Below are 19,268 nucleotides of genomic sequence, written 5' to 3' on the forward strand. Positions count from 1 at the left end.
CAATGCCTGGCTATGCTAGCAGTGGCCACTAGATAAATTAGCGAATAAAGTTTGAGCCGGAGCCGTCTCTAGGGTATGGTGAATTGGGGTGACCGTCCCAGTTCCCGTGCTTTGGGAGGCCCTGTGGAGCCGGGCGGAGCAGCCGCAGCCCGTCCTGCAGGGCCCGCCTGGAGCTGGTGGCTCAGTCCTGTGCCATGGAAGAAGCACAGAGATTTCCCACCCCCCTTTGCGGGGATACCACGGCCCTGCGCAGTATTAAGGGAGCTCCCCGCAGGCTGATTTGCCCCGGCCCCTGCACCCACTTAGGATCATCTGGTTTGAGCAGTATTTGTGTGAAATGTGTAAATAGTGCATATCCAAACAGTAGTGCTTTCCATTAAGAGCTGTACGCTTTTCATTTTGTTCAAATAACCCCAGTTAGTGATAAATAGAGAAGAGAAGCACAGACCTTGAAAACATTAACTCTAAAACTAACTCTAAACAGACTTAGCATTAACACGCTCACACTTTATTTAAACTGGAGGATTTTCACTTATGAAAATGGTTTTATGGTCCCTGTGGTGAGACCTTCCAGTTGAGGCTGCTGTTTAATTTGCATTTGGCACAGACTTTATAACCCTAAAATTCTCTAAGTATCATTTTAATATTTCTTTACTTTGTGAACTGAGAACTTGCACTGGAGTCTGAAGTCTTCTGTTTGTACAGTGGCAGTGACACAGAGAGCTTTCCCATTTTGCCCCCTGCAATGTGCCCATTTCAGAGCCATTTACTGCCTCGGAGAGATGAGTTCTCAGGGCACTGCAACTTTCAACAAAGTTTTTAATTACTGCCATTTGAGTGGCATCTTTGTGATGGGGACACTTGTCCACTAGGCACTGGTTGAGGCCACCAGTTAAATGTATTTCTTTTCTAATCAAATTGTTTTATGAAACTTCCCCTTCTTTCCCCTTCCTCTGTCCTACTCCTTTGTCTCATTCCAGAGTTGCTGTTTTGTGTCTGATGATCCAATGCTGCTAGAAATGAGCTTAAGAGTAAGAATAGAAAATGCCCAACAAAGACTTGTGGACCACAGACAGTACTTGCTGGAGAATGTTTTTGTAGTTTATGTAGCAATGGGCAAAACTGAAACCTCAGGTAAGTTAACATGACTGTTAATTTCAATAGAAATTGTTTTTATACATACGCCTAAATCATTCATGGCCATTTCATTGAAGCCCCTTAATTTTGATATTTAATGAATAGGCCGTTTAGTACAGTGAAAATACTTGACATTTTATTTAGTACAGAATTATTTGGTGGCATTTCTTAGCACTTGAGGTATTTCATCCTTTCTGTTTGCCTTAAGATTAGGGTAGGAATCAAATGCAATAAAATACATTTTTATTCGCATTAGTATAATTAGGGTATGAAACAGGAACCAACACCCTTTTTATGGCTATGTTATATATAAATATTTATATGAAATGGGGTTATGTTTCCTTTTTATAGCAAAAGTGCAATTAATAAAAATTTAAGCTTTCCTAGTTTCCAGTTAATTAGATCAATCAAATTATATCTGCAGAGAAGGAATGGGTTACAAAACCATGGCGAGACCTGTACTAAAATGGCTCTTTGTAGCTTCCTTTCTGAAGCTAAAATATCACAGACCATGTCTTTGCATTGGTTTGGCAAACAGATATTCTCTCTAATTCCATGGGATAAGAGCTCCTTTATTTTTAATGATTTGTAGAGCGTCATAGATATATGTTTAGCTTTCTTAGCATATTAGAACAAAAGCAGGTTTTTCTGCCGTTTGGTTTCTCTTCTTTGATTAGTAAGTGCAGCTTATGAAAACATATTAAATTATTAAATTATCATTTTTAAGCCACATGAAATTCATGCTAATAAAAAAAATCTTTGTGATCTTTCTTTTGAGAACTCCAGTTCAAAATCTGGAGGCATAACAAATAATACTATTTTTCCAGAGCCTGCAATGTGGTTGGGAGAGTCTGTAGTTGGATAGTGTGATATATTTACATATGTCTTATGGAGCTGAAATGTTTTCAGTACATCCATTTTCACTCGCATGCAAGATGGCAGTGTTTTTTATATTGAGTTGTGAAAGTATATTTATTCTTACACTAGTGGATAAATGTTCACATCTGTCATGTCATAGGGCCTGGTGGTAACCTCCATCTGACGACTCAAGAAATAGAAGCCCATTTTAATGTCACACACATTCACTAAATTTAATGCAAATCATAAATCCTTGTGTACTGGGAAGAAGCTTGTCATACTTCCTTTGTGAGGTTGCTAGTGGGAGGTTATAGATCTTTTGCTGTGATGAAACTGTGGATGATTTAGCAGCTCCAGACAGTAACATTTTCTAGTTTTCTTTCTGTGCTTGTATATAAATGATAGAGACTTTGTAATCAGAGGCTTGTATCAAAAAAAAGAAAAAAGTCTTAGAGCCACAGCCCCTAGGTTTTAGGTAACTGAACCCTTCCCTTCCCCCTCAAGCCCCAGGTCAGATTTTCTACATTACATTATAACCCCTTACAGGTTTCCAGAGCTTGCTTGAGCTTGCTGAACCAGAGACTAGCCAAGAGTGAATCTTAATAGGAAATTCTGAGGACAGAAGTATGTTCATAATTTCACTTCTTGTCAGGGCTTGAGCACGTCAACAAGGACTACGAGGAAGTACTGTTGTCCACTTGAGTCACAGCCTGGAACCCTCTCAAGTGTATTTTACATTAAATAGTTATTGGATAAGGTACAAAATGGTCCTGGGGCAGAGTGCTCTAATAATTTCATCCTGTTGGTCTATTAAGCATGATCTGAAAATGTCTACCCTCTTAAATCCCCTGGGGACTAAGACAAAGAGGTTCCCAGTTGGGTTGTGGGATTAAACTATTCATTGTTATTCAGCCTTGCCAAGATGGGACAGTCCTGGACATGAAGGGCATTTACACACATGTGGAAAGTCTGTCATGTCATAGGGCCTGGAAATCCAGTGCATTGAAGCAGATTTGATTAATCGAGTCTGCTCGAGCACATAAATTGACATGCTCTGGGAAGCCTCACATGTTACGTGCATCAGTGGCGCAGTGTGCCTCTTCGCTGAGGAAATGGCAGAGAGGCTCTTTTGAAGTAAAACACATTTGATGTGTTTTAGTTTGAAGTGTACTGCCGCCATTTTCTCAGTGTGGAGGTGCTCTTGTGTTGCTGATGCACATGACATGTGGGCACTTTTAATTAGTGCAGCTTGCTAATTAAAAGTGCCCAGCACTGTGTCAGGAACACATGTTAAAATGCCCTAGGAGACTCAAGTCTGAGTACCTAGGGAACTTGAAGGTCAAGGATTAGAAAACCTATAGGATTTAGGTGCCTATGGGACTAAATAGCAGCTGCATAGACAATTTTAGCATCATCTTCTAGATATAGGTACCGACATTGCACATAAGTGCTGTTTTAGGCAAATAGGGGCTTTTCTGATTTGGCCTTGAGTCTTTTCTCACTGTAGTGCAAACTGAAGTAACTCCGTTGATGTCCATAAATCAGGTTTTCGGCTGCATCAATTCTGCATTCAGCAAAGTTAGGAGGGAAATAAGGCAAGGTTGTATGGGTGTGTTCACACAAAGGAGGCTATAAAGTACATTTGGGGCTTGGGATCAGTTTGGCCTCTAGAGCGGTGGTTCTCAACCCAGGTGCCACAGCACCCTGGGGTAATGCAGGAGGCTTTCAGGGGTGCTGTGGTGGGTCACTGTGGCCGCTGCAACCAGGTGGAACTGCTGCATTCCATGCCTTGTGTGGAGCCAGACTAGGAAGGGCTATGGAAAGAGTGTATACTTATACCTGGTTTAGGGCAGGGGAGGAACATATATATGGTCCTGCCACAGTCCTTCCTGGTTGGCTCTACATGAAGCACCTGGGGCAGTTTCACCTAGCCACAGAGGTGGCAGCTACACCCCAGCTGAGAGAGTGGTTCTCAAACAGGTTGGCCCCAAAATACAACAAATATGTTATGGAGGAATGGTATGAATCTAAAAGGCTTGAGAAACATTACTCTAGAGTAAATTTAGAGCAGTGTTAGCTGCACCCCTTTCCCTTAGCCATGGTCCCTAACACTGTGGCCAGGGGAAAAAGGCAACTGTGTCATCTGGGTGGATAGACTTGTACTATCTTAGTTTTAGGAAACAATGATGGTAGCTTTCTAATTTTTCTGTGCTGCCAGAATTAGGGACAAAGGTCTGATCCCCTGGATTTACACATCTGTGAAATGGTGAGAAAGGAGAGTAAGGCCTGATGTGTGGCTTAAGAGGCATATTGTCACAGAATGATTTTCATTTAAATAATCTAATTATTATTTCTCACATGAATGTGTGACACAGCAGGGGTGCCTTGATTCTGTGTGTATTTATCAGGGTGTTCTTTTTTTTTCTTTTTTGGATAGATGATTCCACAGTAAAAGTATACGTAATGCATTCAGGGAACAGCCTTTTACATATACAGGTAATGTATATTCTTAATGCAATCATTTATTTTGAGGCACTGAAGTTAGTAGAGCTACTAACTTGATGGCTTATTATTTTGTAAGTTAACTTTACTAGTGGCAAAGTAATGCTTTTCTATTACCTTAAGAAGCATTTAACATATTCCGATTTGACTGAATATCCAACAGAATTGGGAGATGGTAAGCTGTTAACTTACAGGGTGATTTTTCATATTCTGAAGGAACTATTAATTTGATTAGAAACTGCATGTCAGCTTAGCACATGTGATAAACTGCAGTTATTTGCTTCCAAAATGTCAGGAAGGTGAACTAACTAAACACTAAAATTATCAAACTGTAGTAATTGTGTCCTAGTGTTATATGGGCTACTGATGTATCATTTTAATGTAGGATGTACAGCATTTCTCACCAAAAGATGCATCATACGTGCAGTTTGAGCCTGTACTGCTGCTTACTTCTATCACCGATTTTACAGAAGTTGCTTCTGTTGTTTGTAAAGGTACAGTATGAATTTTTTTGTCTATAACATGATTATATGAGCTTTGATAATGCCACTCTTCTTATCAACTCTTATGCCTCCTTAGGCACTCTTAGGTACTTAATACAAGTTTGTACAAGTTTACTGTCTTACAATGATGGAGTTAGAAGCAGAATTCCTTGTGCTAATTTTATTTCCATTGTATTTCATATGCACATTTGCACTCTCACATGTTTATGCATATCAGAGCATCTGAATTTAACCCAATGCTGGTCATATTAGGAGGAAGGGATATAGGTTAACTGTTAAAATTGTTAGTTGCTTGGAAATGTTTGCTTATTGGATGTCCTTTTCAGCAGCGTTTTATCACTTTCAGGTGATTTGATTTTAAATCTACTTTATAGTAAACTTCTGTGCTTGAGTGGAATTTTTTTGTGATGGTTTTTTGGAAAAACAGTTTATGAGATTTGTCCAAGGCAACAAAGTACATCTATAGATGAGCTAGCATTAAAATCAGAGTTTTGAGTCCTGCTCGGGCCACTAGATTTCATGGCAAACGTTTATCATTAGACTTTGTGAGGTCTTTAGTATAGAGGTCAGCAACATTTTTTCCATTGAGGATGGCAGAATGACTCGGATCAGGTCTGAGGTGAGCATGCAGTGAGTCCCACCCATCTCTGCCGTTTCTCTCTGCTACTTGGCTGCAGCACAGTACAGGGAGAGTTCCCCCTCTGTTGAAGCCTAGGGCCTGGACTGCAGTGTAAGGAGTTTCCTGCCACCAAATGCTGCTGAAATCCTGGCTCTTCACAGACCATAGATTGCCAACCCCATCTCTAATACATTACTACTAAAACGTTTAAGTCAATGCTTAGCATCAGTGAAAATCAGGACATTAACATTTTAGTGCCATGATTTCCACTTCTGTAAACTGGAGTTATCAATACTCTTTTTCTTGTAGTGGCTTGATATCATCATATGAAAAGTATTATAGGAATTAAGTATTATAATTACATATGGTTTGCTTAGTTTTTATATCTGTTCTTTACACAGCTATGTCATGTGACAATGGAAGTCACTATGCTGGTGATGTGAACATGAGTCCATTGGAAGGCACAACACTAAAAGCATGCCTTTCCCATCCTGTAGTTGAAGGGTATGTTTATGGTGGAATTTGTTAAACATTCATAAACATTGTAAAACTAAAATATGCTCAAATATGTGCTATTTCAAAAACAAAGGCAGGCTTAAGGTACTAAGTGCCCCTATATAGGCATCTGTATCTCTTCTGTATTATTCTCCCTAAAGAAGACATGATATTTCAGATAGCGGTGCACCAATAGAAATTTCTGGAGCCAATACTGAGAGCTGATATTTAAGGAGGTATATTGGACAATACGGATCTGATTTTCGGTACTGCTGCCTCCAGCTAGTAAGTCCAGCATGGTGTAAGGGGAGGGAGGAGGGAAGGAGTGTGGAGGGTGGGGGGCAGATCAACACCCCACTCAGTGAAGGAGGAGGCAGGGGCAGGTGCTGCCTGGGTATGGGGGGGCCAGAGCCACAGCTCGGGGTGGGGGAGGGCAGCTCCCATTGCTGCTTATACCCTGGGAGGGCACCGGGGGGGTGCCCCCTAGATGTGCTCAGAGCTCTTCTCTGTGGGGGCTGGGCTCAGAGTGGCACTGGTGGTGCTGGGAGGATGGTATATCCCCCCATATTTCACCGCCACTCCGCTTCCAGAGCCACCACTGCCAGCCATCTGCTGCAGCCCTGGCTCAATGCCCCAGCTCCACCCAACTGCTGGGAAGAGCTGGGGCTGAGCTGGGCAGCTGGTGGTGGCAGCGCTGGGAGCAGAGCAGCGAGGACATTTGGGGTGGATATAGCATGATATCTTCCTAGCACCACCAATGCCCGTTCTGAGCCCAGCCCCCACCGAGAAGAGCCCCACGCAGCCCTGGCTGCAGCCTGCTCCACCCTATGCGGATTTGCGGGGCACATGCTCCCCACATTGCCCTCCCAGAGTATAAGCAGCAGTAGGACCTGTCCCCCCCCCCCCAGCTGTGGCTCTGCCCCACCCCATCCACCCTGCTTGGGGACCGCCTGCCCCCTCCCTCACTGTGGGGGACATTGATCTGCCCCCCCACCATGCCCCTTCCACCACACCAGACTTACCACCTGGAGGCAGCTGTCCAAGCTGCCGGCTCTACTCCTTGCCGCATGCATGCTGCGCTGCAGCTGTGTGCAATGTGAGCACTTATTGGTCCCATTAGGCTGATATCCGATACAGCCAGATTTCTTTACATTGGTACCAATGTGATAATGGACCGATATATTTCAGATAAGAGGTCTGTATATAATATGGGGATTCATTCAGTAAGAAGAGCCCTAAAGTGGTTAAGATCATATAGGTCTCTCAGAATTTGAGTAAAATTTTCTTGAGTAAAGTTCTTGTTCTTCCATGATAGGAAGATTTTTTTTTTTTGTTACAGAACACTGGAAACTTTTTCTAGTTTTGACCCAATAAAGTATATTCAGGACTTGCACATAACGGAGTGAATGTACTGGGCCAAGTTGTATTCTGAAGCAGCTAGAGAAAAGTGTGAATTTCTAGCCAGTTGTTTTCCAGTTGCACTTGAATTTTTTCTAATATTAACTTCTAAGTATTTTTAATAAAATAAATTATTCTTCTTTCAGAAGACTTAAAAATACTCACCCCCTATAACAGCAGTATCTCTTGTTCTCGATTGTATCGACTGCTTTGTGTTTAAAGGCCATTTTGTATGTCTGTTTTAATCTGTGTACCTACAGGTATTTTGACATTGACCCTTCTGCAGCATTATTTCACATAGAGCCACATCATAATACTTCAGGAGTTTGGTCAATATGGTTTACAAACAATTTTGACTTCAGCATTGAAGTAAATGATGTCTTTGTAGCCAGAGAAACTAAGAACATTTTAAAGGTAGGTTTTATTTTACATTTATACAATTCCCCACCCCACTTAATTCAGCGTTCAGTCCTTCAGCATGCTGAGGACATTTTTTTGAGGGCAGGTCGGCTCTGCCTCCATTTTGTCCTGCCGTGAAGTACGTCTCATCTACTTGCTTCCACACTACACCTACTAGCTCCTAAGAAAAGAAACTGTGTTTGTTACAGCACTATTTAGCCTGCATCCAACACTACTCACAGGACATGACCAGGGATCTGGGGTTTCTGTTTTCCATGGAAAAATGTGAATTTCCCCTTTACCTGAGAAGAATGTGGATTTTTCATTTGAACAGAAACATGCACATTTTGCATTTTCGCAAAGAGCTCTCTGCAGCCTGGCAGAGTTCCAGCCTTCATGGGGCTGGGGGGAGCAGGAGGAGGGTGGTCAGGTAGGGGGTGCCTATGCATGTACATGCACATGGCATGCAGGTGTCTGGGTGGTGGGGAGAGAGGGGGGATTGAGGCCCCCATAGGAAGGGAGAGAGTGTGTTGGGCAGGGCTGGGGCTGCTGTCCAGCCCGGTGGTGCTTGGGGCTGGGGCAGGCCCTGGCAGTGAGCAGGATGAGACTGTGGGCAGCTCATGGTGGGAGGGGATCCGGGCTTCATGCTACTCTTCGCTGCATCATCTGCCACCTCCCGCAGGCAGCAGCCAGGGCTTGGGTGCTGCTGCAGGGGGGCCAGGGGCTGTGTAAGCTTGGCAGCTCAGGGCCCCCTCTGGCAGGGGTGGAGGCAGCAGGGAGTGTGGGTTGGGGTAAGGGACACCAGGAGGACAGGTGGCTGGGAGTGGGTGGGGAATGAGAGGCAGCAGTAGGGCTGGGGGTGCTGTGACTTAGGAGTAAGGGGCCTGCACCTGCATTCTGTGAGCTAAGAAAGCAGGGGTTCCTCTGATTTTTTCCAAGATAAACCCGAAATCAAATACCAAAAGGTATAGGTATTTAGAATTTATAGTGATTGAGGCAGTGGTAGGCTTCCAAATTGCTTTAAAATTGTAAATATATCAATAAAATATTGTGTTCAATTTATATATATATATATAGTGGTGTTTCATTTTCATTGTGGATTTTGGGGTTTTTCAGTCAGAGAATTTGCAATTTTTATCAGAGAATTTGCATATTTTTAATCAGAGAAAACCAGGATCCCTAGACACGATCAGACATACGTTTGCAGCATTCTCAAAAAGGCAGGGGAGCACCTGTTACATTCTCATTGCAACTGTGCACAGGGTTAAAATTGGAGCAGTTTTGCTACATTTGTAGCACTACAGGCTCCTGCATAGGTTGCAGCTGGGGGTAAGAGCTGCTGCTGGGTTCTGAGCAGCAGCAGCTCGCTCTTCTGTTTTGAAACCGGTTCGAGTGAATCCTTGTCCATATCCTTCGGTTCTTTGTCTTAGATATACTTTTTTCCTGAAATTCTTTGCTGCTCTATGAAGGCTAGACTGTTTTTTATTTTTGAGATTTGGTACAAACAGAGGATGAAAGAAGGTAGCGATCCCAGGAACAAAGTAGTCGTATAGCGATGAATGTTCTCAACTTCCGGTAAAATAGATGAGGGTTAAAGGCACACAGTACCTTGTGCTAGAAGAGCCCAGAAGGCTAAACTCTCGATGTGTATTATATGCTTGTTTTCATATTGTTGTGTTAGTAGCCACTTTGTGGTGCTAGTGGTAGCTATTGCTTCACATTCCAGTATTTCACCATGTTGCATTATGTGTTTTCAGCATCATAGCCTATGTCATTGGTGTGATTTAGGATTCAACACCTCGTTGCTGAAAACCATTATTACACAGATGAGCATTGATTAATGTTGTTAAGCATTTTAGAAAAGCTCAGGACTTCAGAAGTTTATGCAAACCATTTTATTAGAGTTGCTTTAGTAGAACAAGCTAATTAAGTGAGAACATGCTCACGCGACCCATTCAGGCAGCTAGTTGGCCCTATGAATGCTTGGACACTAAATTCCTACACACAGGTGCAAGTTGGTCACATGGTTCATCCAAGCGTACAAATACATGTGCCTAAAATATGCAATTTTATTTTTTAAAGGTACATTATAGTGTTTTGGTAGGTTTGTCTTTTTTGGCTACTTTTTATTTATATATTTAGAAAGAGAGAACACATACACGTACAGTTAATTATTGTATGATAGTGTAAATAGAGCAACCAGAAATAAGTGGCATGTTCAAAGCATAATTTATACCTCAAAATACACTTTAGAGTATTTTAATAATTGTTATCCAGTCTAGACTTATCTGATTTGTTTCCTTTTAGATTCTGAACTTCGCAGAACCCTCCACTCTACCTCCAGGCTGTTGGAATGTATTTTCTTTGAAACTCAGTGTGAAAGATAGTGTCATAAATATATCTTCCAGTGTAATTTTGACCACAAATATAGGACTGATGTTTGCAATACCTCTACAGATTTACTCAACTCTTTTCAAGGTGGTATATGTGCATTACGTACAATCCCACTACTTCTGTGATGCTCCTGCACTCTTAACTCCCCCCCCCCCCGAAAACCAGTATTTAGTTTGCAAAGTCAAACACTCAGAAGTTAGGAGTGACAGATTTAAGGTTACCTGTGCAACCTTAATTATTTCTCTGTGCATTGAATGAGTCTGGGGACCAGTAGAGAGAGAATATGTGATTATGTAATTAAAATGTATTATAATGAAGCCACCAGGGCAGAATTAAAATTCTGTTTCTTAAATGTTACTATTCATAGAGTCTATCAGTTATCCGCAGGTGTTAAACTTTTTGGAATAGCAAATTGTAGACTAAGAAATGGGAAAGTTCTGTGGGGCCACAATCAGACCTCAATCTGTGTGTTCCCTTCATGTGAAATATAAAGCAGTGCATCATCTAACCAGGAACAAGTGCTATAGCTCTTTAGGCTTACTATTCTTAACAGTGACTCTTAATAGAATCCACTTGACTGATAAAATATGTAATGGTCTTTGGCTATGTGAATTTAGATTCCCTGTGGTGTTGCCTTGTCTGATATTCAGTTATTGTTTTTCAGCAGGGTGATTTTCATTTTGAAGCCATAGCACATTGTGACGTACATTATTACCTGGGAAAGTCTGATACAGGTAGGTTTTGCTTATTTTTAGGCATCTGATAGTAGTTTAATGTTATAGAAAAATGTTGCAGCTATATTTGTAGTATAAATATAGAAATTGTTAACAGGTAGCCATTAAAAATATCCCACTTTCTAAAACTCGTTGTTTTTCTGAACAGCCTTTAGTAACTTTATGCTGAATTTAGTATATTGAGCATATCATTTTCCTGCGTCGGTATTTTGATTTTGCAGGGCTGATTGATTTATTGCCCGTGTAAATAGCTGGTAATGATACAAGAATCAATTAATATACCCATGCTTCCCTTTTTTGTTTACCAAGAGAGTCTGTTAATATCAGTTATTGAAGTGCTGGGGTAGAGTAATAGAGCAAATGTTATCACAGTAAAACATGATACTCTCATTTTAGCAAATCTACATTGGCAGAGGAGTCTGTCTCTGGACCATTCCACATGGAATGTGGATTCTGAGCTTGCAAGTGAAGTGTATGAAAGATGGAAGAAAATGAAACATGGAGAAACGTGCAGGTCTGTACAAAAGAGCTAATATTCCTAATGTCAGAAACCTACTACTGGGCTTCATATTGTATGATAAGAAACAAATCTTACTGTGCTGTAGTGTACTTAAAAGTAAGAATTAAAGTTTTCAGCTTTACTGCCTAAAGTAATCTCCCATTTCAAGTCAATGTCAGTGATAATTAATTGTTTTAAATGCCTGAGTTTTTAATGTTATATAATTTCACCACTGCTACTCACTGTGAAAGAGGTCATGGCATATTTTGCTGAATCAGTTATGGTAGATGGACAAATCCTCTGTCTCAACAGGTTGCACAGTAGTTTTTTCAGGGTCAGGGGCTTTGAATAGATTTTAATCTCTTTATTCCCATGCCTAATGGATGCGACATATTGGGGACATAAGGAAGGGAAGAATCTTTGAATGAGTAGTCCTTGCCAAGACAGCGAAGCTGTGACATTGACCTCTTGCTGATATTAGGAAATGGAGCTCTATAAAAAAGATTCATAAACTTATCGGTAGAAATGCAGATATTGAAGGGTCAAAGATAAGATTAAATCAATTGTTGATGTAGGGGTATAGTGAAAAGGCCATTGCTTTATAAAGATTTTTCCAAAAAGAGGATCAGCTGTGACAAAACTTCTGGGAAATTCATGTTCAGGATAAATACAGTTTCTCTTGTTTTAAACAAAGCTTTTTGTTTTTATCAATTAAACAGGAGGAATTTTTGGGGCATGACTCACTTTGCCCACCAGAAGAAACCTGATGAAGAGTCATTTTCTTTCTTCTTGCCACGTTTGATGGCAGAGCCTGGCCTTACTTTGAATTTCAGTGCCACTGCACTTAAGAATAGTATGGTGAGGAAAACTAATCTTGAACTTTATCTAAGCTTGTATACTTTTAGTGTGTTGAAAATATTAGGACCACAGTTAAAATGGTTAATGCTCTATTTTTGTCATATTCGTGCTAATTTTAAAAAAGGCTTTTGAAAAAATGTCATACAAGTACAGCACAAAGCTTCTGATACAGGTAATATGTTTGGCTCCAGGACGATTGAAATTAGATACGTGAAAAATTTAATACTTTATGCTAGAAGATTAAAGTTTTGCACTTAAAAACTTCTCTAGTAAATATTTGCTGTTAAAACTTTTACTGGATCCTAGAGAAGGTTGTACTTAGTGTAAAAATACTGATAGTGCTGTATGTTTGGAAATGCTGTAATGAGCTTTACTTTTAGTGTTGCTTATAATTTCCTATTGATCTTCATCACATCACATCACATCCCATTTTTTAAAAGTGAGCATAGCACTTGCCAGAGATCCAGCGAGACATGTGACTGCATGCCTTTCAGTGTGGGAACAAGACTGATCCCATAAATTCTCACATGACAGTTTTTTACCATAATTAACCTGCCTTTTGCTAGAACTAGTCACACTCAGAAGACGAGCATGTGTGGATACTATCATCTGTCTTAATAACCAATTTATCATAGCCATATTAACAGTCAGTACAGTGAGACATGCGATCTACCAACAGTCACCATATCTTTCAGCCAGGAGGAAGCATATTATACACTATACCTGTTTCTGTGGGAAAACTTTATTCATAACTACTGGTGTAACCCAGTATTAAATCCAAATAAAAGGACCAGATTTTAAGAAGGTAGGACTGGAAAGGCCCTCCTGGGCCACTGAGTCAAGTCCTTCATGTTCACAGGAAGCCATTTAACTATGGCAGGCCATTTACTAGTTAATAGAGGACCGTGCCCCACATTACAGAAGTGGGTAAAGCCGTATGATCCTTGACAATCTGATCTAGTAAAAAATTCCTTCTGGTGATTGTTTTGCCTTGAGTACACAAGGAAAACCCACCAGCCAGAGACCTGAAAGATTTCTAAGCATGGTACGAAGGATCCTCAGCAAATCTCTGTCTAGTTTGGGGTTTGGCTTCCAGGGCTTTAGAGGAAGGTGAAAAAAAACCCAGAAGCCAAATCTGTCTTAAAAGCATAATCTCTCTTTTTGCATGTAGAATTATTCACGTACACTCACTTGCTTTTGCAAATGACACATGCTCAGCTTTTACCTGTAGTTTTAGTGCATATAAAATTTTAGTGTATGGAAATAGAGATGAGATTTAAGTGCCTTGGAAAATGAAGCCAGTATTGCAAATGCTGAATTATTTTACCTTGTTATAGAATTCTAGCACACAAGTATGTAGTCTTAACTTATTTTTCTCAAACTGTTTAGGTAAAATATTTTATGCTAAGAAACCCCTCGTCCTTCCCAGTTATGTTGCAGCTTCTGCCTCTCTCTTACTATCCTGATCCCCAAGCTTCACTGAGTCTGCTCAGCAAATGGTAATGACTATAACTACATACCAAACTGTTATTCCTTTTAAATGCACTATGTCTGTGTCTTAACGTTATTACTTATACTTATTTTAAGATTTTTTTCAAGCCTTACGTTTGTAGGAGCTTGCCTTCAATGTTGTCTTATTTTTGATAGTGTACAATAATTAAGATCGGTTCACTTTGTATGTTACATTTTGTTGTACATGATTAATGTATCCCAGTTAAGTTTATAGCTTTAGCAACACATGCACCTGTCACAGGCAGAGCTGAGTTGAGGCTTAGCCCCACCTACATTAACTGTAGCCTCCCTCCCAGGTCAAAGTAGAATGTCTTGGGGTCGCATTGTGGGTCGTCGGACTTTGAAACAAGTCTGCCAGGAGTTATAAAGGGCAGCCTGAACTCAGGAGAGTGGGAGGGCTGTCTGCACAGAAAGACTGTTCGCTCTCAGGGACATGGCCTGTGGAACACAGCTGCAAAAGTAGGAATCATCTAGGATAGTCTGGAGGAAAACTTCAGTAAAGAAAGGGCTTATTAACTATGTCCAGAGTGTCTTGTGAGCTAATTTGTAAAGCTGACAGAAATGTTTGTGCTTCTTGTACTTTATGTAAGAAACAAAACCCCAAGAAAGAGTGTTATTTGATGCTTAGGTAAAGTTCCTGGTGGGAGTCCATAGGAGAAAAATGAGGTAGTTGATAACTGAAGACAAACCAAGTATGTCCCTGCTATAATACCCAACTTTTAAAGAATGTGTTATTCTCTAATCGTACTCCTGTAGACAACACATTTATGTACTTTATAGCCTGTAGAACTACTTGTGTACTTCAAATTGGATGCGTGTGTAAATGCCTTGGTGACTTTGAACACATTTTTTAAAAGTTTCAATATCACAATTTTTAAAATGTACTCCTTCTAGTAACTATATTTATTGGAACGCCAAGAAGTTAAATGGCCAGAAATGTCCTTTCCAGTTTTTTTTAATAATTTTTCTTTGCATGTGCATACATCTTTGATTACTATAGTTCTTCTAGTATTTACTGAAAGATAATTAGTTTTAAACAAATTTGCAAACCTTTATGGAAAGGGAGCTTTGAATTCATGTTTATGAGTACTTAACCGTAGAAGCTGCATACTAAAGCAGTACTAATTTTTAAAGAACAGAAATTTATCTAGTGACTTACAAATAGCAAAAATGCCAAATATCAAATATTTGCTGTGGAATTTCTCCCAAGATTTTGTTGCAGTAAATTAGGTCAAATTACAAAATAATTTAGACAGAACCACAGTTACTGGACATGAACAGAAAGAGCAACAGTGTTTATTGAACAAATAATGCAAATTATATTGGCTCCAACATTTACATGGGGAGTCAAAAGGTGTTCTGCTTTCCTGTTTCATCTTGCTTAGAAAGTACGGTTGATTGTCTTACAATCATTTGCTGTCTTGTATATTGAAGGGAAAAAATAATCTAAACATCAACCTATTCTTCAAATGCACAGTACTCCCATGAAATGTATTTATTATAGTATATCCCTCTTAATACATAGATCCACCAAAACATAATTAAAAGTATTCTTTTTCAGTGAGTAAGTCCCAACATGTTAAAATATGTTCTTTTGTCAGAACGTATATGCAATGTTGTTTTGACAAGCTGGGTTTAAATGGCCAATATCTCATCTCCTTTTATTTAGGTTTGGTATAAGTATGCAAGCTATTAATTACACAACCACTGAATTCAGGCTCTTGGATGAATGTCCACACAGGGTGAGATGCCTAATTTTTAAAGGAAAAATATCTGATAAGCTGATAATATAAACATGTTTCTACAATGTTATGTTTAAACTGTTGCTGGGTACTTGCGCAAAAGCGCAAGTTTAAAATAATACGATTTTTTCCCCCCATTCTTCATTATATGCAGTATTTTTCATTCAATATCTTTTCAGATTGCTGGTCAGTCTTTTAGTTTTTAAGTGGAAAATGTGGGCATGTGAAATAGCCTTAGGTTGACATTACCTATCAAGATTTTGTGTGTGCACTCCATGCTTATCATGCAGTTTAGTTTTTGAGGGCAGGGTTGTATTACATTTCCTGATATCTGTTAGTCTGCCTGATGACATATTTTCTTCAGTAAAAGATAACTGAATTGGCTTAGTATTTATGTGGAGACATCGTCTCTGCTCTGTCCCAGCTTTTTGAATGATCTCAGAAAGATTTGTTTAATTCTCTCCCTCAATTTCCTTATTTTACTTTATCACACATATGTTGTAGGTTTAGATATGGTTACACAGCAAAATTCAGGGGCCATTTATTTCAGAAGTAGTATTTGGAGTGGAGGGAGCAATTCTTATATCCTTACCTTTAAGAACATTTTGAAAGAGAAGGGTTGGGGTGGTGTTGTAGCCATGATGGGCCAGGAAATGTATGAGGCAAGAGGGTTTTTTGTGATATGTTTTATTGGACCAGCAGTTTAATTGGGAGATGTGTTTGGATAAACTTTTGGGCATTTGGTGGCAGGAGTTGGGATGCGGATGGGGACGAATCCTTGTTTTGGATATCAGTAAATGCAGCAATATGTTAAGGAGTTTGTGTTTCCAGTGGTTCAGATGATCTTGCTAACTGCCAGCAGTTTTTGCATCAGTTAAATCAAGTTTAATGTCTAATGCTGTATGTGTAACAGTTGTCACATTTTCTTATACCATACTGCTTCAGGATTTCTAGAATATGAGCGTTGTATAAAAATAATTACTTTTTCCATCTGAGCAGTGCTACTGCTAAAAATGAAGTAATCTTCGTAACAAAAGAAATGTTATAATGTTAACTTTTGATTAATGCACAACTTTAGGCAGTGCTTTATTTTGAAATTGGTTTGTTTGAATAATTTCTATAAAACCAGTTGATTTGCAGTAATTGCACTTTACCATCAGATTTTACTTTAAACAGTACTAATAAGTGATGTATTGTTTTCTTCATTGGGGTGGTTTTAATATTGTGCCAATAAATAAATGCATGCATGTTTGTTTAGGATATACATCAGGAGGAGGTTGCCAACAAGAAATCCAGTTCTGAGGTGCTTCATTTACATTTGCAACCGCTGGAAACTAAAAGGGTTGGTGTGGTTTTTACACCAGTTGATTATAAAAGAGTAGCTTCTCTTATACTTATCAGGTATGTGAGCTTTTCAGATTTCACCTAGTTTATGAGCAATAATCAAACATAGACTTGAAAAAATTACTTTGCCAACTATTATGGCAGAGACGCATGTTGCAGATATGCAATCTAAAACACTTTCTTTCCAATATGAAAATATTAAACAAATCTGGGATCTACCTTTTGCTCTTGTATCTATTTAAAGGGACACTGGCATAAATAGTGTTCTAATTGGAATTACTTTTGTGTGTGATAAGTGTTTTCAAAGACTCCAATAAATATACATTTCCAGTGACTGTTATTGTGGATTAATTCTCTCCATTTCTCATCAGCTTCATTTCTGTGTAGACAGAGGATGATTGTTACTAATTTGACTCTCTCTCTTCAATGTGATTCTCAGTTTAGTCCTTGATGTTACAAGTTAGGAATCCAGTCAGTGCAGCATGATGTGTTAGAGTACGTTGGTTCTTGGAGAACCAAATCCAGGGGTCTGGGGCTCAACAGGAGTACCAGGATTTATTGGATATGTCTGCAGAAAGAGAGATCTTGGGGCAGAAGGTGAAGGGAGGAGAGAAGGAACTCCTTATTTTACACTGGCTGAGGCCACTGCCATCCATTAGCAGGACTTCTGGTCCTTTGCTGTTCTTTACTCACTGTCTTGTAGAGGGCTTCCCAAGGAACTTGGCTCACTAGTCCCTGAGATAATAGTGGGGGATTTCTCCTCTGTTCATAAATGCAACTTTAGTAGTACATATCCTGACCTGTACAAAGTGAATTTCATCTAGGATGTGCACAGTGATTCATCTGCTGGGGGTGCTGGGATGGCACCTGCGCCAAGGTGCTGATTAAAGAGGAGTAGTTTAGTTAAGTTTTCTCTCTCATTCAAAATGTGGTTTTCTGTTTTTCTTTTGGCAGAAATAACTTAACTGTCCTGGATGTGGTCAGTGTAGAAGGCTTTGGAGCCAGAGAATTACTGAAAGTAGGTGGGAGGCTGCCTGGTGCAGGAGGATCACTCCGATTTAAGGTACCAGAAGCTACACTTATGGACTGCAGACGACGTGAGTAAGAAAAAGCAGGCTCTAATTTTGTAGCAAGTCAATTATTTTATAGCCACAGCTGGCAATGTTTTCTAGTGGCAGACCAGAATGACCCAGTGCAAGTCTGAGGTGGGTTGGCACCAAGATCCAGTCACCCTTTAGCTGCTGCTGCTTTTCCCCATGGCCACTCCTCTCTGCCTTCTAGCTGTAACGCAGCCTGGGAAACCTACCTGCCACCTGTCTGTGGCATGGTGAGGCATAGGGATAGCCCATGCTGGCAAATCCCTAGCTAGGTCTGCCCACAAGCCGTAGGTTACCATCTCCATTCTTCAGCTATTTTGGCGTAACGTCAAAATAGCATAAAAGACTAAAAAATATTTTTTGATCAAAAGTAGTCAATGAAAAGGAATTCTATTTTTTGTATTGTTATCACCAAAATTCCCAACTCATCAAGAAATTCATGTCTGCTCCTGAAATTCAGAAGTTTGCTCTTGATAAGTAAGTGCAGCAGAAATAGAAATTGCACTATATGTGGTAGATAAAAAAACCCCCAAAAAACAAAAAGCAAACTATTTTGTACATGTCGACATTATTAATATTACTAGCAAGATAATGAAGTACCATAGAAATATACTTGATTTTATTTACTTTTTCCATAATATTACTAAAGCATTAAATAAAGTAATTGTCAAAGTAAAATCTAGACTGTACAGTAAGAAATACATATTCTGTTTTGTCAGAACACAAGATTTCTGATTTCACACATTATTTGGGCTGCCCATAAAAGTACTGTTTATCAAATGAAAAAGTCAATGCTTGCTTCTGTAATTTTTTTTTTGTAAATTTTAAAATTGTATGCAATGACCTCTGAAAAAAGTATGAAAAGTTACATTGCTGGAAGCCAGTGATTCTCAACCAAGATGCCACAGTACTCTGGGGTGCCTTGACATCTTTTCCAGGGTATTACATCATGTTAGCACTCTTTGGTGTGCAAACACAGTTAACAAGATAAACCCAGAGATTTCAAATAGGAATCTGTAGTATTAAAGCCATTCGGATCTGTTATGGGCTTTCTGAGTTCTTTGCAATAGAAAAATTTCTTATTAATTTTCTGTAGTAAAAAAAATTAGTGAAAACTAAGAGCTAGCATTTTCCAATGGGTGCCTAGAGCCCTAAGGAGGTTGAGAACCACTGCTGG

The 19,268-nt window shown here is 39.7% G+C and overlaps 1 protein-coding gene across 3 annotated transcripts in view; it reads left to right on the forward strand.

The window, feature by feature from the left end:
• KIAA0922 (KIAA0922 ortholog) overlaps positions 1-19,268 on the forward strand; it is a 117,741-nt gene that overhangs the window by 66,747 nt on the left and 31,726 nt on the right. The window contains exons 9-21 of one of the 3 annotated variants that reach the window (XM_019534497.1): positions 981-1,134; positions 4,433-4,491; positions 4,883-4,991; positions 6,021-6,123; positions 7,773-7,926; positions 10,219-10,389; positions 10,973-11,039; positions 11,436-11,553; positions 12,258-12,396; positions 13,786-13,895; positions 15,578-15,650; positions 16,909-17,051; positions 17,949-18,091. In XM_019534497.1, the coding sequence (XP_019390042.1) occupies positions 981-1,134; positions 4,433-4,491; positions 4,883-4,991; positions 6,021-6,123; positions 7,773-7,926; positions 10,219-10,389; positions 10,973-11,039; positions 11,436-11,553; positions 12,258-12,396; positions 13,786-13,895; positions 15,578-15,650; positions 16,909-17,051; positions 17,949-18,091 (1,543 nt within the window). Of the gene's footprint in view, positions 1-980; positions 1,135-4,432; positions 4,492-4,882; positions 4,992-6,020; positions 6,124-7,772; positions 7,927-10,218; positions 10,390-10,969; positions 11,040-11,435; positions 11,554-12,257; positions 12,397-13,785; positions 13,896-15,577; positions 15,651-16,908; positions 17,052-17,948; positions 18,092-19,268 lie in introns of all 3 variants that reach the window. The other 2 variants (XM_019534496.1, XM_019534498.1) reach the window with 2 other exon arrangements.

This window comes from Crocodylus porosus, unplaced genomic scaffold, assembly GCF_001723895.1.
Source record: "Crocodylus porosus isolate Cpor-Errol unplaced genomic scaffold, CroPor_comp1, whole genome shotgun sequence".
Classification (NCBI taxonomy): domain Eukaryota; kingdom Metazoa; phylum Chordata; order Crocodylia; family Crocodylidae; genus Crocodylus; species Crocodylus porosus.